Source organism: Pristiophorus japonicus, chromosome 4 (assembly GCF_044704955.1).
Source record: "Pristiophorus japonicus isolate sPriJap1 chromosome 4, sPriJap1.hap1, whole genome shotgun sequence".
Taxonomy (NCBI): Eukaryota; Metazoa; Chordata; class Chondrichthyes; family Pristiophoridae; genus Pristiophorus; species Pristiophorus japonicus.
In genome coordinates this window covers 54,706,323-54,730,651 of record NC_091980.1, presented here as the reverse complement: position 1 = coordinate 54,730,651, position 24,329 = coordinate 54,706,323, and the positions used below count along the sequence as shown (strand labels likewise).

The 24,329-nt window shown below is 45.1% G+C and overlaps 1 protein-coding gene across 3 annotated transcripts in view; it reads right to left on the bottom strand.

Annotated features, from left to right (window-relative positions):
• Nucleotides 1-23,915, bottom strand: part of LOC139262909 (transcription factor 7-like 2) — a 198,187-nt gene extending 174,272 nt beyond the window's left edge. For all 3 annotated transcript variants that reach the window (XM_070878190.1, XM_070878192.1, XM_070878191.1), the window contains exons 1-3: nt 23,721-23,915; nt 23,531-23,597; nt 23,261-23,373 (exon numbers count right to left, since the gene is read on the bottom strand). In XM_070878190.1, the coding sequence (XP_070734291.1) occupies nt 23,261-23,373; nt 23,531-23,597; nt 23,721-23,915 (375 nt within the window). The remainder of the gene's footprint in view (nt 1-23,260; nt 23,374-23,530; nt 23,598-23,720) is intronic.
• Between the last annotated feature and the right edge of the window lie 414 nt (nt 23,916-24,329).

The window sequence follows — 24,329 nt, the reverse complement described above, 5'->3', positions numbered from 1 at the left end:
GAAGTCAATTTGTGGGGCTTTGCACCCTGCCTGGAGCCTTGCTAGATGGTGTTATAGCCCTGTCTCTGACCTGGGTACCCACTTAGCAAGGCTCCACACTGGAACGAGAGCCTCACAATATGATTCTTAAACTCCAAACCTGGAAATATGGGAGAGTTTAGATCAGGCCAGGTGAAGCACACGTTGGCTGTGCTTTGCCTGACCATCGCCCAAGCACGGGAGGGACATGAAAGCTGTCTCCATCAGACCTATTGGAGTATGGGCCCAAATTTCCCCAACCCCTTTTTCCGGCGCACTCTCCCGAGATGCGCCGACTTTGTGCGCTCAAATCGGGGCCAAAAAACTTACTAACAATTCTGGCTGCTCTGCTGTGTGTCCCAGGTCCTGGCACGGCGTTTCTCGTGGAGTAGGGGGGGCGTAGCTACAGCCCTGTGCCGAAAACAGTGCCGGCAGCTGTCCACATGTGCAGTAGAGCGTTCACGCATGCGCAGTAGCTCCTCCCATGACGGTGATGATGATGCCTGCAGCATGGGACCCAACGCGTCCCGCCCCTATCCCGGGCCTTCCCGCGCTGAGGGCTACAAGAAACAGGGATTGGTGGGGGGAAGAGTTTTGATCGTGGGGGGTGGGGAGAAAGAATCTTCAAAGATTTTCCAGTATTTAATATCTAGCTATCGTTACTAAAAATTCCCTATCTGCAGTATCTTACAGCTCACCCACTACTGCATAGAATTCTAAAATATTACTAATTATCAGAGTCACACTACACAATGCTGAACACCAAAATTTAAGTTTACATTCTGACATGCCTTTTTTGTTAAGTCTAACGTTTTAAATTTCTAAACCTAGTTAGGGCAATTCTTTGGTGCTGCAGAAGTCAAAATCCAATGTGGTGTGATGCCGCACATGAATCCATTAGGCGAGAGCTTTGGTGCTCTTGATCTATTATTTACAAAGAAAACCCTCCCCTTGCTTAAGTGGCTCCTATACTTCAGCCTTCATTACAAGATCATTTTTACTGTTGTAAAAACCCCATACTCAGTTTAATCAGGCTGATAGCACCTACACCCTGTCCAGTTTCGTTGCTTGGGATTTAAAAAAAAACTAGCATTCCTATCATAACACTGTCATTTGGAGGCTACCTGCGCTGATTTCTTAACTCTTCGCAAGGGTTTTCTGTTTGGCTACGTGGCCACATACGCTGGCCTAAGTTAGTTTGGAGCAACTATTAGCTGTCCAAACTAGCTTAAATGGCCAAAACAGGCGTAGGTGGCTGGGAACGCCCTCATTTGAAAAAAAAATAAAACAAAAAAAAATCCTAACCAACTCACTTACACTGGCGCAAATTAAATGTGCAGAATGGGGATTTTTAAGATACTCCAGAAAAATCAAGTTGCTCCAAAAAAGACGGAACAACTCCTGGCCAAATTTGGGCCCTATAAGTGGGCTGTTCAATACCGTTTCAAGAAGTGAGCCTGTCTGAAAACTCCTAAAGAGGACAACAATGTCCCTTTAATAGTAAATCAGCACCAGTTGTCATTTCACCAAATGGATGCACAAGTATGACAGTTGTGGAAAATGGAAATGACACGCTTGTGGAGGAACTCTTCTGAGGCAAGAGTTATGGCACATATTGAGGCAGTCAACAGGGAGCTTTACACTGCATTTAATCTGTGCCATAATTGATATAAAGTGCTTTGTGGGCTGAAGCATTTGCAACCATCTTCAGTCAGAAGTGCAGAATAGATGATCATTCCCAGCCTCCTGCTGTGGTCCTCACCATCACAGATGCCAGTCTTCAGCCAATTTGACTCACGCCACGTGATATCATGAAACGGGTAAGTGCACTGGACACAGCAAAGGTTAAAGGTCCCGACTGTCATGCTGAAGACTTGTGCTCCAGAATTAGCTGCAACTCTAGCCAAGCTATTCCAGTACAGCTACAACACTGGCATCTACCCAACAAAGTGGAAAATTGTCCAGGTATGTTCAGTCCATAAAAAACAGGACAAATCCAATCCGGCCAATTATTGCCCCATCAGTCTACTCTCAGTCATCAGCAAAGTGGTGGAAGGAGTTGCCGACAGTGCTATCAAACCGTACTTACTCACCAATAACCTGCTAACCAATGCTCAGCTTTGATTCAGTTGCGCCACTCGGCTCCAGACCTCATTATAGGCTTGGTCCAAATATGGACAAAAGAGCTGAATTTCAAAGGAGAAGTGAGAGTGACTGCCCTTGATATCAAGGCAGCATTTGACCGAGTGTGGCATCAAGGAGCCCGAGTAAAAATGAAGTCAATGGGGATCAGGCAAAAAGCTCCAGTGTCTGGAGTCACATTTTGCACAAAGGACGATGGTTGCGGTTGTTGGAGGCCAATCATTTCAGTCTCAGGACATTGCTGCAGGCATTCCTCAGGGCAGCATCTTAGACCCAACTATCTTCAGCTGATTCATGAAAGACCTTCCCTTCATAAAGTCAGAAGTGGGGCTGTTTACTGATATTTCAGTGTTCCTCTCCATTTGCAATTCCTCAGATGATGAAGCAACCCATGCCCACATGCAGCAAAACCTGGACAATATCCAGGCTTGGGCTGATAAGTAGCAAGTAATATTTATGCCATACAAGTGCCAGGCAATGACCATCACCAACAAGAGAGAGTCTAACCACCTCCCCTCAACATTCAACAGCATTACCATCGCTGAATCCCCCACCATCAACATCCTGGGTGTTGCCATTGACCAGAAACTCACCTGGGCCAGCCACATATATGCTGTGGTCACAGGCTGGGTATTCTGCACCAAGTGGTTCACTATCTGACTCCCCAAAGCCTTTCCACCACCTACAAGGCACAAGTCAGGAATGTGATGGAATTCTCTCCAATTGCCTGGATGGTTGCAGCTGTAACAGCACTCCATCCAGGACAAAGCAGTCCACTTGATTCCCAGACCATCCACCATCTTAAACAGCCATTCCCTCCAGTACCATGGTGGCAGTGTGTATTCACTACAGGATGTATGTAGCAACTCGCCAAAGATTCTTTGACAGCACTTCCCAAACCCACAACCTCCACTACCTAGAAGGATAAAGGCAGCAGGTGCATGGGAAAACCATCTCTTCAAAATTCCCCTCCAAGTCACACACCATCCCAACTTGGACACAATCCTGGAACACCCTACCTAACAGCACTGTGGGAGTACCTTCAAGAAGAAGGCTGACCACCACCTTCTCAAGGGCAACTAACGATGGCCAATAATTACTAGCCTTGCTAGCTACACACATACCCCCAGAATGAAAAAGAAGAAGCATAGTGGAACCTTAGCACCAATGTTCCCTCTAAATTTTTTTCGTGCACAGTCCCTTTATGGCTGTACGACCCATTCAAATGTTCGCGCATGCGCGGTTTCTTCCATGTAAAGGCCGGTGAGCGGCCGCACAGCTTAGCGGGAACGTTGCTTAGCACCACACCTAATCTATCCTAAAGCTGATCTGGAAATGCTCAATACTAACACTGACATGTCGTACCTTGTTTAGTATAAAAAATATGTACAGTTCCTTATTGCTCTGTAACAATATAAAATGAAGGAAAAATCAGGCAGGGTTCCAATTCCTAATTACTATCCAATGTTGTCTCCTGGGAAAGGTATGTGTGTGGATGTCAGGAATAGCGACTGCTATGTGATGCTCCTTTGGTTCAAAGTCTCCCACCTTCTGTTCTTTCGGCTCAAATGTGAAGAATGGTCAATTGAGGAAAGGCACTGGAGGGCAGCCGTAAAGAAATAGGGCGACATCTCTTTAAAAACTTTGCAAGTTGAAGGAAGATGAAGGTAGAGCAAAAAAAATAGGTTGCCTCCCTCGTGTTAAATGGTTAATCTTGTGTGCTTGGCCTCAGCTTGTTTACGTCTGGTTACTGAGATGGTTCAGAAACACACACCAGGTGTTCCTGTGGTTACAGATATTCTCACTGTTCGATGCAGCCTCCCCATCTCAACCACACTGTCATGTTCTGCTTGTCGAACCCTCCAAACAAAAAAAAAATAAAATCAGATAACATATTATCTCAGTTACATTAGCTCTCACTCTACACATGAGATTCGAGCTTTCCTTGAACATCGGAAAAGACGGTTCTCATACACTTCGGGGCTTTAGAAGAAAAACCGCACCACTGAGCGGCCTCAATTCACTTATACTCTTTGCCCTACCAGGTTTTGCAGACTCAGTGAAGCTACGTGCTGTGTCATAAATCAAAGCATTTACTACACTTGTCTAAATAAAAGTCCGCTTGTTTCTTTACAAGTTTGCTTTGAATGTTTTACGTATCTTTTCGAAATCCCAGAATGATTTTTTTAAAACTGCTTTGAACCTTTGATACAAAAAAACAGAAATGCTTACAATGCCATGAAAAGTGTGAGGTTAAAAAAAAGATACAGCAAGTATGGTAATGTTTTACGTGGTTGAAGTTCTGTCTTGACTGGTCAGAAATACCAAGAGTCTTATGAGATCTACAACAATGCAAACCAGAAAAGGAGGGAGAAAATATGTCATGGCTATTAGATTAGGTTCCCATGATGACATTAGTTACACAGGCACAGATAAATCCTCTTAACACCTAATTTGTTGAATAAATGTGAATGCAATTAAGTTAATTAGTATAACTGTGCTAACTGTTAATTTAAATGTTAGCGTGTAGACTCGCGCTTGATCTAGTTCATAAAGGCACTGCATGGTGGAGCACTAAGGCAATACAGACCCGATATATCCTAACTTCAGTTCCTGGTCTATGCTGATTTTGCTGACCTCAAGTGGGACAGCAGATACCGTGCTACATTTGGCTTTGGTTGCCCTGGGCTAGGGAGGGGAAATAAATCAGCCAGGGTTCCTACTCCTCATCACTATCCAGTTCATCTATGAACACCAAATAATCCGACAATGCCTTGATTAATAGGGTGCATCGATCAGCTCCGATGGACGGGCCACATCATCCACATGCCCGATACTAGACTCCAAAACAAGCGCTCTACTCAGAGCTCCGACATGGCAAGCGAGCCCTAGGTGGGCAGAGGAAACACTTCAAGAACATCCTCAAAGCCTCCTTGAAAAAGTGCAACATCCCCACTGACATCTGGGAATTCCTGCCCCAAGACTGCTCAAAGTGGAGGAGAAGCATCCGAGAAGACGGCGAACACCTCAAGTCTTTTCGCCGGGAGCACGCGGAAGCCAAGCGCAAACAGCGGAAGGAGCGCACGACATCCCAAGTACCCCACCCACCTGTTCCTCCAAACACCATCTGCTCCACCTGTGACGGAGACTGTAGATCCCGCATTGGACTCATCAGTCACCTAAGAAGAGGATGGCTCTAGCTGGACAAGCAGCAGGAAGCCTATCAGCTGCACTGTTTGAGCTGGTTAAGCACTGGCAGTACCCTTGCACATGCATTGGGTTCCCATATCCACGCTGCCAAATCTGTCTGGATTTGGGTAAATGGAGTGTTCCTCTATGAGGTAGGAGTGTATGTTCTTTAGTGGGCAATTAGAAATTCTACAGCTGTAGTTTTTTCAGTAATTGGTTTGAAGATTCGATGGGTTTCCATGCATATCTGACCAAACATATTGGTATTCAGCCTTATGGACAATGTGAGTAGATATGGCAACTACCCATAGAAACATGAACCCTCGGTGTTTTGGAGTTCCTGCGAGTGAAACTGCACTTTGGCGATAGCACAAAACAGGCGATAGTGAATTGGCGGCTATTGCAGCTATGAAGTCAATGGAAAAGAAAATCAGGTAGGCTGTAAAGTGGGCAATCGCCCATTTTATGCGACTACTGAAATCAAATTTCACCCCCACTGTCTGACGGGATTGGACAGGTTAGATGCAGGAAGAATGTTCCCGATGTTGGGGAAGTCCAGAATCAGGGGTCACAGTCTAAGGATAAGGGGTAAGCCATTTAGGACTGAGATGAGGAGAAACTTCTTCACTCAGAGAATTGTGAACCTGTGTAATTCTCTACCACAGAAAGTTGTTGAGCCAGTTCATTAGATATATTCAAAGGGGAGTTAGATGTGGCCCTTACGGCTAAAGGGATCAAGGGGTATGGAGAGAAAGCAGGAATGGGGTACATGTTCAGCCATGATCATATTGAATGGTGGTGCAGGCTCGAAGGGCCGAATGGCCTACTCCTGCACCTATTTTCTATGTTTCTATGTTTTGTTCTCCCTTTCCCCCAGTTTAAGCTGGCATCCTTCTCACTTCTCCCTTCAGTTCATGATACCAACTAATATCCTCCATCCTTCTCCCCCTCAATTCATGCTGACACTACTCCCGCTCATGCTGGTTCCTCTGTCCATCAGTTCATATTTGGCACTCTTCTCTATCGACTCCCCTCAGTTCATACTGGGCCTCATCTCCCTTCCCCTCGCCCCTTTAGTTCAAGCTGAAACCTCGCTTCCCTTCCCCTCCTCACAGTTCATGCTTGCACTATTCTCTCCCTCAAGTCAAGTGGACATCCTTCTGCCTCTCTGTGTTCAGTTCATGCCGGCACTTTCCTTCATTGCTCCAGTTCATACTGGCATCTTTCTTCCCCTCCCCCCTTACCACCATTCCCAATTTATAACTAATGCTGCTGCTGCTCTGGGGAATAAAACTATACTGTACTACATACTGTCAGCATGAATTCCCGATCCCACAAAACTATCATGAGAAATCCTGCTCCCAGCTCCATCCTCCAGAGTAGCAGCAGTTTGAGGTGAGAGCCAGAACCAGGAACGGTGATGATTTTTGTGTCACTAGAACAATCATAGGAACAATTTTAAAATAATTTAACAATCAAATTCATCAACAGAGAGTACCAATATATATATCCATAATAACCCACAATTTTGGCCACAATCCTTGCTTTACAAATGCTGGATAGACCTGAAACTTAGGTTTTGACAAGTCAGTGTAATGACATGCCTCAGGCCTACATTCAGGGTCACTTTGAGTTGTCAGCTTTTCTGAGACTGTCAGCTTTTGTTAGTTTTCCTAGGTTAACATGTAAGTGTAGATGTCAGGTAAGCACAGTGTTGAGGGCTTGATTGTAATACTTTCCAGCTTGCTAATAGTGACTGCCTTGAGTAGTAAACTTGTATATTTTAAATAATGGTTAAATATATGAATATTTGGGAGAAAGATTTCTTCTAGTAAGTACACAAAGAAATCTTCATTTACAATTTCCCTACAAGTGGCAAATCGAGTAATCTACCCCACAGTTTAATAAAAATAAAAATATATATGCCTGGAATTCTTATATGGGTTATCCTAATCACCTGCCGTAACTTCGGTGGAAAATCAGCACAACCCCTGAGTAAACAACGGTAACAGTTAAAAACGACCAATTATGCTGCTCTCCTGGGGGTTCCGTTGATCGTCCACCAAAATCATGTGGGAGATTAGGGAACTCCACAGAAATTCTCCTCACAGTTTCTTTCAAGTCCTGATAGGTTACAGAGTTACAGTAACTCTTGCCTGGCAACCTACAAAGACTCGAAATGAAAGGAATCAAGATGGTTGCTGCTGAAGTCATCAGCAGTTTGACTGTGTAGAGGTTTCACTGGCGGTTGAACTCTTCTGGAACAGTTTGCAGATTTGATAGGGGAATTCTGTACTTTTACTGGGCTCCAACTTAATGTTTCACAATGTGAGTCTTTAATCGAGTTCACCGCTTGAAGAAATAAGAATGTAATTGTTTACAGATTTAATATGTTTCTAATCTATATTAAAGTGTAATTGAAGTTAGACTGGTAGCTCTGTCATGAAGCAAAGCAAAATTAACCCTTTCACTGGCACAAACCAAGCCTTACATTTCAACAATCTGCAATCTACTATATATGTATTTTAGTTGCTTGTTCTTTTGAAGGTTCAAGCAATACAAACACAGACTATGATTCTTGCAGTTGTGCCAGGATTGTACCCTCCAGCACTGACCTTTGTTAAAGTTTTCGCAGTCAGTGGTAGGGCATCTCATTTGTGTGGGAAAGCTGGGCACAAGTGACACCTCAGGCGCTGATTTGGCAGAAACTCTTGGTGGGGGTTGGCCAAGTCAGGCTAGTCAGGAGGTTGATTAGTGTCAGCGGTGGCTCAGTGGGCAGCACTCTCACCTCTGAGTCAGAAGGTTGTGGGTTCAAGTCCCACTCCAGAGACTTGAGCACAAACATCTAGCCACTCCAGTGCAGTGCTGAGGGAGTGTTAAACTGTTGGAGATGCCGTCTTTCAGATGAGATGTTAAACCGAGGCCCTGTCTGCCCTCTCAGGTGGACGTAAACGATCCTATGGCACTATTTCGAAGAAGAGCAGGGGAATTATCTCAGTGTCCTGGCCAAAATATGTCCCTTAATCAACATCACTAAAAAATAAATTATCTGGTCATTATCTCATTGCTTCCTGTGCGCAAATTGGCTGCCACGTTTCCCACATTACAACAGTGACTAGACTTCAAAAGTACTTAATTGGTTGTAAAGTGTTTTGGGCACCCTGAGGTCATGAAAGGTGCTATATAAATGCAAGTCTTTCTTTCTTCTTTCTTTTCTTTCAGGTCTCTTGACCCCGGCATTGCTCTGATTGAACTCTGAGCAAGAGAGCTGGTTGAGGATTTTTTTTTAAAGTTAATTTTTGGGAGTCCGAGGACTGGATTTTTCTCACCTCGGTGAGTCTGGGGCGGGCGATGTCGGTGGCGGATCGCAACCCCGCTGCTGGCTCCATCCCACTCCAGAAAATGAACTTATGTTGATGGGGCTGGTTAAGCCCACCTAATGCGTTTCCAGGGCCAATTAGAAGAAGCGGGTCTGGTGACGCCATTCATGATGTGTCATCAGCCGGTTTCCTTAAAGGGACCATGACCAAATTTGTTTTGACATTTGTGTTGTCAGTGTTCTACAGCACTGAGGTGCTGCAAACACTGACAATGACTGCACTGAGGTGCACGGCTGCATCCAGGCTCTCCCGTGACTCCCTCCATATACTTATGGAGGGAGTCACAGCACGCAGAGAGGCTCTCTTCCCTTCCCATGGGTGGAAGAGACCACCCCAGGTGACCAACGCAGCCTGGTTGCACATTACACAGGAGGGCACAAGCAAGGATGTTGTCAGGAGGACCTGGCTGCAGTGGCGCAAACCTTTCAATGATCTCAGTAGATCACGAAACGTTAGTACAAAGCGACACTCACCTTCATCCTCCTATGCCTCTCATCACGTCCCCATCACTTTGTCTTCCCTACCCTGCTCCTGCACATCCTTACTCACATCAATGTACCTTGCACCTCCACCCACCCCTCTCTCTCTCTCTCTATCTATATTATCGTTTCCCCATCTCACTAGCTACCCCTCACTCACCCTCATCCTAGTGCAATTATACCAAATAACAACACACAAGGGTAGCCACTTGGCTGTTTTATCCAATGTTCATGTAAAGTTTCTGTTAATGTGCTGTCAAACATTGAAACCTTTATTTTCAACACTTTGCGGTCTTGGACAGATTTGTGTGCACCTTTGGAAGTGGCTTAGTGAGTTGCAGTGAATGGTGAGACATAACGGTAAGCCCCGAAATGGTGTGAGTGTGAAAGGAATGGCTTGGACATTATAGGGATGCTTTATGGTGCTATTGTGGGGTGGTGCCAACCTGGCGCATCATGTGGCAGCCAGGGTGTACAGCTTCAGGTAAAGTAAATCTGGCAAGCAAAGATGTAGAACAGCAATGGGAAACATTTAAAACAGTGTTCAACAGAGTCAAGGAAAAATATATTCTGCTAAAAGGAAAGAACAAACTAAACACTAATGAGACACCATGGATGAATAAAGACATGAGGGAAAAATTGAGGGAAAGGAAAGAGCAATACACTAAGTCCATGGATGGCTAGGGAGAGCATGACAAGGGAGAATATGAAGAGATTAGGAGAGAAGTCAAAAAGACAATTAGAAATGCAAAGAGGAACTATGAAATTAATTATCAAGAAATATAAAACAAAATAGAACAATATTATATGGACACATAAATAAAAAAAGGAAATTCAGGATGGGAATAGGCCCACTAAGGGATGGACAGGATAAAATCACAGGCAGCGATAGCGAAATGGCAGAAATATTAAATAATTACTGTGCTTCTGCATTTACCAGGGAGATAGATCAACAGCTTAACATCGGTGGTAGGAAAACTAATGGAAACCCTACCAAAGAAGAAAATAGAAACCAAAAATATAACAGTCAGCATGGATTTCAAAAGAGAAAGTCTTGCTTAACCATTGAATTATTTGAAGAGGTAACAGAGAATAGACAAGGGTAATGCAGTAGATGTAATTTATTTAGATTTCCAAAAAGGCCTTTGATTACGTACCACATAACAGACTAATGAATAAGGTGTCAGACTAATGAATAAGTAGCAGAATGGATAACTAGCTGACTGCAAGACATAAAGCAAAGAGTAGGGGTAAGGGGTAGCTATTCAGAGTGGCAAAAGATGGAGAATGTGGTCCAACAAGGATCAGAGCTGGGACCAGTGTTGTTCACAATTTATATTAATGATTTAGACTTTGGAATCAAAAACACAATCTCTAAATTTGTGGATGACACCAAATTGGGGGGTGGGGGATGCCAATACTAAGGAGGACTACAACAAATTACAAGAAGACATTAATAATCTTGCAGAATGGGCATATAGTTGGCAGATGAATTTCAACACAGATGGGTGTGGGGTATTGCATTTTGGTGGGAGAATAGGGAGGTCACTTAATACTTGGAAAATGGGAGTCTGGGCGGGGTAGAGGTACAAAGGGATCTTGGAGTACAAATATACAGATCACTGGAAGTAGTAACGCAGGTTAATAAGGCAATAAAAAAAGCAAACCAAGCACTAAGGTTTATTTCTAGAGAGATGGAATTGAAAAGTAGAGAAGTTATGCTCGGCTTGTATCAAACCTTGGTTAGATGACATTTGGAGTACTGTGCACAATTCTGGTAGCCATATTTTAAAAAGGATATAGAGGTACTGGAGAGGGTGCAAAAAAGATTGACAAGGATGAGAGCAGAAATGCAAGGTTGTACCTATCGGGAAAGGATGAACAGGCTCTGTCTCTTTTCTCTTGAAAGGAGAAAGCCAAGGGGCGACCTAATAGAGGTCTTTACCATTCTAAAAAGTTTTGATAGAGTCGACACAGAGTGAATGTTTCCACTTGTGGGGAGGAGCAAAACTAGAGACCATCAATAGAAAATGGTCACCAAGAAATCAAATAGGGAATTTGGAAGAAATTTCTCTACCCAGAGAGTGGTGAGAATGTGGAACTCGCTACCACAGAGAATAATTGAGGCAAAAATATAGATGTATTTAAGGGGAGGCTAGATAAGCGTATGCGGGAGAGGGGAATAGAGGGTTATACTGATAGTTAGATGAGGATGGATGGGAGGAAACTTGAGTGAGCATAAATGGAATGGACTAGTTGAGCAGAATGGCATGTTTCTGTGCTGTATATTCTATATAATTCTATGTAACTCTCATGGTGAATAACTGAACTGCCTCCTCCACACTGTCTGCAAGTGTTTTCTCATCAACTTTCTCCCTTCTTCCTACGAAGGCACTGACTCTTGCTGGGACATAGATCCACAGCACTGGCAGACCACTAGTTATTTATTGAAATTGACATTCTTCATGCGTGAGCCTAGGTAGTGAGTATTGACAGGCTGTGAAAGGCTTTAAACCCAAAGTCTGAACCTGTGCTCACCCAATGGGCCCAAGTTTCCACAAGAAAAAAAACGGGCGCCCAGCTCCGAGCTGGGCACCCGTTTTTCGCGCCTAAAACGACGCCTAAAAAAATCCTCGGTATTCTGCACCTACTTACAGGTCCTCTGGCCCGAGCTGTGGGGGGGCGGAGCCAGGTCCCGGCGCTGAAAACAGTGCTGGGACCTCTGCACGTGCGCGCTACAGTCGGCACGCAAGTGCAGTAGCTCCAGGCGCCGAACTGTGTGGGAGGGGCCCGAAGCACGCTTCCCCCTCCCCCCCCTTCCCCTCGCCCCGACCCGACACCCGCTCCCCCCCCTGCCCCGACCCGACACCCGCTCCCTCCCCCCCCCCGACTGACCCGACCCGCGCTCCTGTTCCCCGACCCGACGCCCCCCCCTCTCTCTCTCCCTCCCTCTCTCCCTCCCTCCCTCCACCTCTCTCCCTCCCTCCCTCCCCTCCTACTCCCCCTCTCTCTCCCTCTCTCTCTCTCTCCCTCCCTCCTCCATCCCCCCCTCTCTCTCTCTCCCTCCCCCCCTCCCTCTCTCTCTCTCTCTCTCCCCCTCCCTCCTTCCCCTCTCCCTCCCTCCCCCCCTCCCTCTCTCTCTCTCTCCCTCCCGCTCAGCGGCACGAACGGCTGCAGAATTCTCCCTGGCTGAAGCACTTTCACACAGGCAGGAAGATGGTTTATTTAATCTTTTCTTGGCTTATAAATGTTTATTCAGGTTGGATTTATTTGTAGAAGTATAAATAAGGATTTATTGTCGAATTTAATGAGTTCTCTTCCCCCCCCCCACCTCGTTCTGGACGCCTAATTTGTAACCTGCGCCTGATTTTTTAATGTGTAGAACAGGTTTTTTCAGTTCTACAAAAATCTTCACTGGCTCCATTCTACTTTAGTTTGGAGTACATTTTCACTGTGGAAACTTTCAAATCAGGTGTCAGTGGCCGGACACGCCCCCTTTTGAAGAAAAAATTCTGTTCCAAAGTGGAACTGTTCTACCTGACTAGAACTGCAGAAAAAAAAATGTGGAGAATTGCGATTTCTAAAATAGTCTGTTCTCCACCAGTTGCTCCTAAAAATCAGGCGCGAATCATGTGGAAACTTGGGCCCATAATATGCACTTGCTCTCTTTCTGGCACCAGTGACTGGACAGCATTAAGAAACAGGAATCATGGCTGATAGTCCCCTTCCAACCCAAGACAGACACTGAGGTTATTAATAGTGCCTTTATTGCTGCCTGGTTGAGAACAGTTTACTCAGCATATGTTGAATAGTATTTTTTTTAAATAACACTTATATTTTCTCAAAGTACACCTCGTAAACACATTCTCCTGTACAATATATGAGGTTGATATGCTTCCTTCTCTTTAGCTGGGGGAGAAGAGGTGGGGAGGTGGTGCTGTGACAGGATCCTTGCAGAGCACATCTGCTAATCGTGATTGAACACCATATAATTAGACAACATTGTGCTCTGATAGGGAGTGGTGAGGGGCAGATGGTTTTTTAAATTCTTAAACCAGCCATCACTTGATTTTGCAGCATCCTTGCTAACTGAGTGGGGTGGGGGTGGGTGGAGAATTACTTTACAAAGGAAAGAAATTGAGCAATAAGCATATTCACAAATGGTATGGCGTTCATTCATAACTATATGGATTTTCCACTCAATGTCAATGTAGTGTACTTGTTCCAATGAACTGCCAGGCAGTCCTCATTCCTATAAACAGGGTAATTCCAGGCAGCCAAAGTATTTAAATAACTAACATTGTTGGGCACAGAAGGCGATCAGTACTTTCTTTGAAACTACTTCCACAACACTTAGCTACTCTGCCAAACAAAAACACTAATACTTGCTTCAACTGCACTCAAAACTCCCAGCCCCAGTTTCATATCAAGCAGAGATCCTCTATTCAGTATGATCTCCAAGGCATTCATGAAGAAAAGGTCGAATGAACCTTTTCTTGGTTGGGGAAGGAAAAGAGCCAGTGGTACCATGTGCCCTTGTCGCCATGGTGGCACCATGTACAAGTGAAACAATGCCAGAATTTATGTAATCGCAGTGTCCTTGCAAAAAAATGAAAAGTTCAGCAAAACAATTTGTCAATAAAAGTAATGCCACTTTGCTTCTGTGCAAATGTGATTACTGTACCTTGATAAATAACAAAAACAACAAAAAGTATTCCAAATGATTACTAGTCACGTAAAAGAAATGTAATTAAACCAGTTAATGATTTTTCGTGTTGTGCATATATAATTGTACTGCAGAATTGTCCTGAGCAGAATCATTGGCCTGGGAATGTTTAGCTAGTTTTCAAAATGGATGGCAAGTTCCTGAGTGTCACATGAAATCATCAAATTAACTTCACATGATCAAAGTCATGTTGCCTTAAGCATACAGGGGGAGATATTGGGCCTCATTTTATCAACTTTTCAGGCATAAAACGAGGGAGAAGCTTAGCCAAATCAGACCAGGATCACCCACACCAAAGTTTATTGCCATTATGCATCGAGTAATTTCTAATCATGCCCACCTGAAATGGGCGTTAGGCCCCATGAATATCGTAATCAGGGTCCCAATGCAAAATTGGACAAAAAATGAGCTGAGCTTGTGCCACACATATTCCACTCAGTTTTTACTGGTCATTGGCGACATAAACAGTGGCCCTTAAAGAGACTGCTGGAGGCCACGGAACAGGAGGTATGCTTGCCCCATTCTCTCATTCACCTCCCCCCACAGGACTTTCCTGTGGGCCGGCTTGGTGTCCCAAGCTTGCTGATTTTTGGAAGGCCTGGACCAGTCAACTACAACGGGACACGCAATAGACATCCATAGCTGGCCAGGACTATAGAGATAAGGCCCAAAGCCCAATTTGGGACAGATCCCCTGCTTTGGGTGTGCGTTTTCAATCTGTCACCAGTTTCATGCTGGCACCCAATGAAAACTCTATTTCTCCCTCATAATCTTCAATCAAAATATCTAATTATGTTTTTGATCTTTTTCCAGAAAAAAGAAGCCATTGTATCATTATTGTAGTGTGGGCAGACTTGGCTCGATCAGAGGTCCAAGGTGCCTTGGGACATTTTGTTCTCCATTAAAGACGCTTTTTAAATGCAAATTGTTATTGTTGATATTGTTCCCCCTCCCCTCAGAAACTGATAGGGTCTCAGATTATGATGTGTTGGTTAGTATAATTAGCTTAAATAATTATATACATTTTATATCATCTAATAACTATATTTGTAACATTATTCCAATTGTTATAAAAAAAACATTTGTGGTGTGATGATGGGAGGCAGGAGAGTGATGTGGCCTTATGTATAAGATGGCGTTGAGGCATTCTCAACAATCTGGACAAAACTGCTATAGATCTGAATTCAGGACAAGAGACTTTGGGGCCGAAATGGGGCGCACCCTCTGCTTTTTAAAGTTTTTGTCCACTGCAACCCATGCGGCGGAGATGCCGTCGATATTCGGGACATAAAAGTTTTTTTCCCGGTCGGGGCGGATGTTGTGTCGGCTGAGGGGCAGAAGTGCCCTTGCAGCGGGTCCACCGCCTCAACCAGTCATCAGTGCTGTGCTGATGATGTCAGCGTGACGCAGATGTGCCGTGTCGCGCTAGCGTGTCACAACATCTCTCCCCTTCAGCTAAAGGGGAGGGCCGCTGTGAACTCTGCAGCCACTTCAGTGGCAAACACTGGGTCACCAGGGAGGGTTTCGGCTGGACTAGCGGCCTGGCACCCAAGAGGGGTTGCCAGGCTGCCTGTTGGTGGCCCGGCCGAACCCGGGGGCATAATTGTCAAGCCGACCTGGCAGTCGGCCAACAATAAAATATAAAATGGTGTCGCCGGCAGCACCATCTCCTCTTTAAGGACGGCCACGCCGCCGATCAACAACAAGTGCACCGACAGAAAAAGCTGTCGGGGGCACCGACTGGCAGCGGCACCGCTCCTGCGTGGCAATTCCACAAAAGGGATATTTCCCACGGGGTCATTTCAGGACAGGGTTGCCGCTGGTTGGTAAGGGCTCGGCGCGTGCACGCTGCGGTGGGAAGGGTAATGTTGAAAATAGCAGCCCCTCCGCGGAGGGTCAGCGGCTATTCCGTGCTGCCCCGTGGCTGACACTTTCAGGCGGCCGGAGGCCTTATCGGATGGGTCAATTTTGGCTCCTTTAAGTGTTTCATATCTAATCTGTCTAGATTCAATCTAGAGGATTTGCAATCTGAAACTGCAAAAAAATGTACAATCAACTTGACCGAAAAGATAGAAAAAATGTCTTCTTTACAAGTGAATTATAGTGATATCTCATTCTCTTATTCGAGTTGAGCCGCACCATACTAAAGTAAGGCTTATTCTGCAGTGGGAATGAAAAACTGTGACCTGTTTACTTCTATACATTATACACCATCGCTACTGTTACAGGCAAAACTAACCTGTGATTCCGCCTCCTGCCGCCCCCTCCCCCCTCCAACCCCCACCCCATGCCCCTCACCTGACCATTTTGATGTGCTTAGTGGAAGCAATTGGAGAGGTTCTGAACAGAAGCAAGTTGCTTTCTGTAAATTTCGGGGGGGGGGGGGGGCGGGGGGAGTGCGGGGGACATTCGCTAATCAATTTGGATTGTTCATGTGCATCCCTCTGCCCACTTGCCTAATTCTGGGCTTCATTGTCAGGGACTTGGAGTTGTCTGCCCTCAGTCTGGGGGCACTAGGGGAGACCGACTTATACAGGGAATAAAAAATACTAACTGTGAACAACTCACTTGCATAAGAACACCATTTACTTTTGACAGTAAATTGTTAATGGATAAAATGACAGGCCAGATTTTTGTTGAACATCATCATCATAGGCAGTCCCTCAGAATCGAAGAAGACTTGCTTCCACTCCTAAAGTGAGTCCTTTGGTGGCTGAACTGTCCAATGCGAGAGTCACAGACCCTGTCACAGGTGGGACAGATATTCATCAGGGGAAGGGGGAGGGGTGGGACTGATTTGTCGCATGCTCCTTCCGCTGCCTGCTCGCGGTGTTGAGAGTCGAAGAGCTCAACGCCCTCCCGGATGCATTTTCTCCAACTAGGGCAGTCTTCGGCCAGGGTCTCCCAGGTGGCAGTGATGATGTCGCACTTCACCAGGGAGACTTTGAGGGTATCCTTGTAACGCTTCCACTGCCCACCTTTGGCTCGTTTGCCATGAAGGAGCTTCGCATAGAGCAATTGCTTAGGGAGCCTCATGTCTGGCATGCGAACTATGTGGCCTGCCCAGCGAAGCTGATCGAGTGTAGTCAGTGCTTCAATGCTGGGATGTTAGCCTGGGTGAGGACACTATGTTGGTGTGCTTGTCCTCCCTGGGGATTTGCAGGATCTTGCGGAGGCATCATTGGTGATATATCTCCAGGGACTTGAGGTCTTCTGTACATCGTCCATGCCTCTGATCCATACAGGATGGCAGGTATTACTACAGTCCTGTAGACCATGAGCTTGATTTGAGGGCCTGGTCTTCGAACACTCTTTTCCTCAGGCGGCTAAAGGCTGCACTGGCGCACTGGAGGCGATGTTGAATCTCCGCATCAATGTCTGCCTTTGTTGATAAAAGGCTCCCGAGGTATGGGAAGTGGTCCATGTTGTCGAGGGCCGCGCCGTGAATCATGATGACTGGGGGGCAGTGCTGAGCGGCGAGGACAGGCTGGTGGAGGACCTTTGTCTTACGGATGTTAAACGTAAGGCCCATGTTTTCATATGCCTCAGTGAATACATCGACTATATCCTGGAGTTCAGCCTCAGAATGTGCGCAGACGCAGACATCGTAGTGTACTGCAGCTCAACGACAGAGGTTGGGGTGATCTTGGACCTGACCTGGAGGCGGCGTAAGTGAAGCAGCTTCCCACTGGTTCTGTAGTCTAGTCTCATTCCAGCGGGGAGCTTGTTGATTGTGAGGTGGAGCATGGCAGCGAGGAAGATTGAGAAGAGGGTCGGGGCGATGACACAGCCCTGTTTGACCCCGGTTCAGACGTGGATTGGGTCTGTAATGGAACCGCTGGTAAGGATCACGGCCTGCATGTCATCGTGGAGCAGGCGAAGGAAGTTGACAAACTTTTGGGGGCATCCAAAACGGAGGAGGATGCTCCATAAGCCCTCACGGTTGACAGTGTCAAAGGCCTTTGTAAGATTGAAAAAGGCCATGTATAAGGGCTAGCGCTGCTCCCTGCATTTTTCTGCAGCTGTCGCGCTGCAAAGATCATGTCCATTGTACCCCGTAGGGGACGAAATCCGCAGTGTGATTCCGGGAGGAGCACCTCGGCCACAGGGAGAAGACGGTTGAGGAGAACCTTCCCAGTGGCTGATAGCAGGGAGATTCCCCTGTAGTTGCCACAGTCGGACTTGTCCCCCTTTTTAAAGATGGTCACGATCACTGTATCTCTGAAATCTCCCGGCATTATCTCCTCCCTCCAAATGAGAGAGATGAGGTCATGTATCCGCACCAACAGCGCCTCTCCACCATACTTTAGCGCCTCAACAGGAATTCCATTCACACCCGTAGCCTTGTTCTTGAGCTGTTTTATGGCTTTGCCTACCTCGTGCCCGTTGGGGTTTCACTGAGGTGGTGGCTGATCGCATGCTGCGTGATGGAGTTGAGAACACTCGAGTCAAAGGCAGAGTCTCGATTGAGGAGATCTTCAAAGTGCTCCTTCCAGCAGGCCCTGACAACCTCGGTGTCCTTGATGAGTGTTTCCCCATTCTTGGCCAGGAGTGGGGTGGGGCCTTGGGAGTTTGGACCATAGGTGGCTTTGACTGCAATGAAGAATTCTCGCATATTGTGGCTGTCGGCCAGTTGTTGTATCTCCTGTGCTTTCTCCATCCACTACCTGTTCTTTAGGTCCCGGATTTTTTGTTGGACCTCAGCCTTGAGACGTCTGTAACGTTGCTTTGCAGCTCCCAAGTTGGGTTGTTGCTTGAGGCTCAGAAATGCTCTGCGCTTACGATCTGTTAGTTCTTCGATCTCCTGATCATTCTCATCAAACCAGTCCTGGTGTTTTCTGGTTGAGTAACCAATGTCTCTTCACAGGCACTGGTTATGGAGACCTGGAGGGCAGACCAAGCGCTGTGGGCATTCAGCATTTCAGGGTTATCAAGGCACGCCAGATTAGCTGTGAGGTGCTGGCTGTATAGGGCTCTCTTAGCTGCGTCTTTAAGTGTCCCGGCATTAACTTTTTTGTGGCACTGCTTCTGCTGTCCCTTCTGCTTTGGGGCTATGTTAATATTGATGATGGATCGGATTAGGCGATGGTCCGTCCAGCAGTCGTCAGCTCCTGTCATGGCGCGAGTGATGCGCACATCCTTGCGATCCCTGGCTCGGACGATGACGTAGTCAAGCAGGTGCCAGCGTTTGGAGCGAGGGTGTTGCCACGATGCCTTGTATTTATCCCTCTGGTAGAACAGGGTGTTGGTGATGAAGAGTTCGTGTTCTAGACATTTTGTCAGGAGTAGGGTACTGCTGGAATTGGCTTTCCCTACCCCTTCTCTGCCAATCACGCCTCCCCAGAGGGCTGTGTCTTTGCCGACCCGGCATTAAAGTCACCCAGGAGGATCAATTTGTCGCCCGTGGGGATGGGGGACAGGGATGTCTCGAGGTTGAAATAAAAACCCTCTTTAGCATCGAGTGTTGGGGCATACGCACTGATGACTGTGGCACATTGGTTCTGGGATAGGGAATGTAATGCTTGTTGGTAAGACATTTCAGTGCTAGGAACAAAACATTGTTAAAACCTTTTTTTTTTGTTCATTCTCACCCAGCAACAGGCACTCCCAGGTCAGGTACAGCATGCATCTAAAACTCCTACTTTGCACTAACAACAGGCCTTTACCTCAACCTCAATAAAGCAACCTACAGTACACCAGTGTAACATTTCCAGTTCTCACATCAGTTATCCTTACCTCTTCTTTCAGTGAGACTGACAATTTAGTGTTAATTTGTACAAACTCATTGTACTTTGTGCTGGGAGCTTATAGCCATTAGAAATTAGGTTGTGACTGTCTGAAATTAATTTCACTTTGGATCCTTCAAAGACAATCTAACAGAAGGGTAGTGGTCAGAAATACCAAAGCCCTTTTGTTGGAGAAATGTTGCATGGTGTGACTCAGTACATATAGACATTTAATAAATGTTACACTGAAGCAAAGTACCATCTATGACCCAAGGATATGATAATTGCTTTTCTTTCTGTTGTTTGGCAGCAATTGTTATTTGCTGAATCAAGTTAAAATGCATACTGTGATTGGCAACTGCTATTTAATACCATGCACCAGAATTGAAATGCAACTTAATTGTACACACTCTGTACAAATTAAGTTTTGTAAACCAGTTTTCACAAAAGTGGATAATCATATCTCCTTTATGTTTCATGGACAGACATTTGAGCTATCGAGATTTTCTGTCTTCTTATGTTCTAAGTGGTATTTTTCCATCACCTAATGACTGTACCCTCCACAACCTTGAGAGAGTCTCACCATCGGGGATCTTTGTAACCCTTAGACTGCAGGTAGTCGCAGGGAATTCTAGGCTATCTTAGGTGGCCGTTTTACAAAAAAGGTTTTCAACTTCAACAGCATGTTGTTGAACCAAACCAATAACGATATGCCTGTGTCAGGAGTAGCCTTGTTACAATAATATTAACCCTATGGCTACTAAAATAATTTTAAAGTATAATTTTGAGTGAAAATGTTAAATTCTCCATTCTGCTCAACATATCTTTCCTTTTTCCCATTCTCTTTTTTATTTGTATTATTTTAACTTTTACTTTCTTTCTGATTAATATGTCCTATCTTAGATTTCTGCTACTCCACACCCTGCTGCCGCCCTCCCCCCCACCCCCCGCCACACCACCCAATTTTTACGTCTAACCACTCTGTTTTTCTCCATTGTTCAATTCATTCAAAGTTGGCCATGAGCTAAAAGCTGGATTCAAAGTCATGCTTCTAGCCAATCCTGACTCAAGAATGTAAAGATTGGCATGACCACATTCTTTGGTGAAATTTCCAAGATTCAAACAGAGAGCACTACCATTCTTACCTATCTTGTCATTGGCTCCAGCTGTGTAACCACAGCCGAGAGATAAATCATTATTGGAACTCCAAGGGTTAAAGATCAAAAAGTTACACAAAAAATCTTTAACACCCGTTTTCCTTTTTATACTTTTTCTTTGGAGATATTTTTTATTTAAATTGTGTTATTATTATGGAAATTGGCTTTGTACAGCTACTGGGACTGATGATGTGAGAGAATTGAATTAACTGTATACAGCTGAAATGTCCAACATTGCTAGAGCTGCCTACGCCTATTAACATTAGTCCAGCTCCTTCATTCTAACGAACTCAGTACATCATCCAAAAACAAGTTCCCACGACTGTATCACCAGTGGTCACTGTTTAAACCGAAATATTTACCAAAACACAAAAACAGAAATAGGCAGAGTAAAGAAGTCAAAGTTATTCACGGTTCTTTGTTTAACTATTTGATTTTAAAAAGAGGCACTGAAAGTGAGACTACCTCTTGAATGAGATTTCTGACAGCTCATGTCAGTCTATGAGAAATGAACAGTACGCCTAATTCACAGAAACCTTGAGCCTGTAAGCAGTTATTAGACAGTAATGCCATTTTTTCCAACAGTGCCTGTGTTATATTACTAAGCTAACAAGAAAGCTTGTGTCTGATGTGATACCACCCCCACTCCAACCCCCCGCCCACCGCCCCCCGCCCCACTAGCCCTCCAGCCCTCAAGCAAACCTATCTTTACTGAAAAGATTTCCATTTGGCTCCACTGTAAGAAAAAAAGACGACCACTCAAACCACATTGCACAACAGTACGAGACACAGAGCACAACAGCAGATTGTGGAGGTTTGTGCTTTTGGATGGAAATGTTCAACAGAACATTTATCTGATATCAGATAAGCAAATGTTTTTTTTAAATAAAGGAAAGCTGACTAGCTGACAGCTGTTGGGTGTGTGGTACCTGTTCTTGTCATGCAAGGTTATGGAACAAAAGCCATGTCTCCCACAAGTGTTTGCAGCATGATTGTGGGCTGACTTCACAATCCTTTCTATCAACTAGATGAAACATTGGGCAAAAGTTAAGACAGAGTTCTCTGACACTTTCTCACTGATGCATAATAAAAGTAGCCTTGTATTTAATCTAGTGACCACATACACACATATATATATATATATATATCTTATTCATAGAGTAAGTTTTGATTTGAAAAACTGAATTCTTTATTCTTCAAGAAACTGCTTTCTTCTCAGAAAGTGACGCACTTGTCAGTTTCCAAGTATGTTGTGTCTTCAATTGAATTTTAGAACATTACTCAGAAAAGTGCTGATTCCTTGATTTAAATGTTGAGACATCAAGGAGAAGGCCTGGTGGGATATTATTTTGAAATGTAAATCATTTCAGGATATACAAGTATATTTCAACACCATAGTCTGAACTGGGCAGAGGTTATTTCTGTACAATATTCTCTATGGCAGTCTGATTGTGTGCCGTTGTTTTCCCCAATGGAGCTGGATGTACGGCCTGCCTTCTCTACTTTTGAAATGAATTTAAAAGTTGCTTAGGTTAGATTTTTTAGAAACAATTTTTAAGAGTCTCATTGGTTACAATACACTGAAATAAACAGAGCGGAGCTTTATTTTTTCAGATACATAAACAGGGTTCACTTTGCGCCAGGAAAATCATGGAAAGAAGTGAGGTTTACAAAACAGCACAGAATATGATTTTTTCCCCAAATCTCCAGATGAGAATAGGGAGTTATTGTAAAAGTATTGCGGGGTTTTCACTGAATAGTTTATTCTATTTCTAGTCCCTCGACAGCAGTATTCAGCCTGTTTCAGAACAAGATTCCTACCCATCTTTGCAGCTGTGTTACCCTTCGAGCAAATCGAAGCTATTGTAGCAGTTTGTTTTATTAAAAAATGATTAACAGAGAGAACGACCCGAAATCATTTGACATTGTGCCCACCCCACACACCCAAAATACCAATGGACAGCGTGAACTGGCACGCTGACAAATTCCCAGTGTTTGTTTACTCACACTGTACAACAGCAAAAATAAACCCAGCGAGTGATGACTACCCTTCGCCAGGCACAAGGCGGCAACCACAAGAGATGCATTCTATCCTATTTTGACTGACTTGAAACATGTCACAATAAAAAAAAAATCTCTGACTGGGAAACATTCCGTGAATCTGACGAAAGTGTTAATCAGACACAACGTTGAAACCCTATTTCCGAGATAAAGCACCGGGAGCTCAGCGAACTTAAAAACAAAATAAAGAAATCCCCTCCAGACATCCACTTTAGCCTCTGAGCTTTGCCAGTGACTAGTTGGCGATGAGCGTTTATTTCCTGCAATAAGATGACTAATTCTCCCCCACCCCCTTTCCAAAAGAAAATAAGCCTAAAATAATGAGAGGTGCGAGACTGAGAGGACCAATTCCTGCAACGTGCACAAAGTGCCCAGGACTTACAGATGGAGACAGGGATCCATTGGACAGGTAGGGGTCCTGCAGCATCAGAAAGTGGGGATACCCCGAGTAGGCTGTCCCTTTGAACATACCTCCATCTTGACGCTGCTTTGTAACTGCATGAGAGGACAAGGGGAAAAGTTTTAGTGCCTGGTTGACATTCACAAACTTTACTCTAAACGACCGGCCAATAAAGGGAATGAATGGACTGAGGATTTTTAATGGCGAGCCTGTCCAAAAAGGAAAAAAAAAAATGAAAGTAAGCCAACCTACCGTCATCGATGTGACCTCTGGATTTATCTTGGTAAATTCTTTGACTGTCCTGCGAGCGTCTGATCGCCTGTTTGGGATCATGTGAAAGAAGAATTTGCATGAGATGGAGTTGCCTCTGTTAAATGCACGCGTGTGTTTTAATAGACTGGAGATTCGTGAACTGGAGCAAAGATCAAACTCTTTCACTCACCCCTGGATCGGATGCAGGATTCGCGTTCTGGTTCGTCTCCGACTCGTTGACTAACGATGACTTCACGTCTGCTAAATCCCTCTCTGTGAGAGCGTTCTCGGAGATTTTCTCCTCCTGCTCCCCTTCGTCCTTAAAGGAGATCATTTCATCGTTCGCCCCCAGATCATCCCCTCCGCCGCTGTTCAGCTGCGGCATTTTCCTCGGGATTTTCTTTCTCTTCCCACCCCCCCCCCCCCCACACCAACCACCACCACCTCTCTCCACTCCTTCACTCTGCACTATTCAAAGTTACTGACCGGGACTTGTGCGGCTTGTTGCATACAGCCGAGGGAATGCAATGTAAAGTTGTACAGTTGAAGCGGGAGAGAAGAGATCTTAGTGAAAGTACGGCAGCAGGGAGAGAGAAAAGATCTGAAGCAGTTTGTGTATAGGACCAAGGCGACGGCTCCTCAACATCAAAGAGCACCGCCTTTTGATTGACAGCCTCATTGACGGGAGGGGGGGATTCAATTGTTTCATCAACGATACATTTTTAAATTATCATCATTTTCCTAATAAGTCCACGCCCTTGCAATCAGTCCCCCCCTTTTAAAATATCTTTCCACGCAG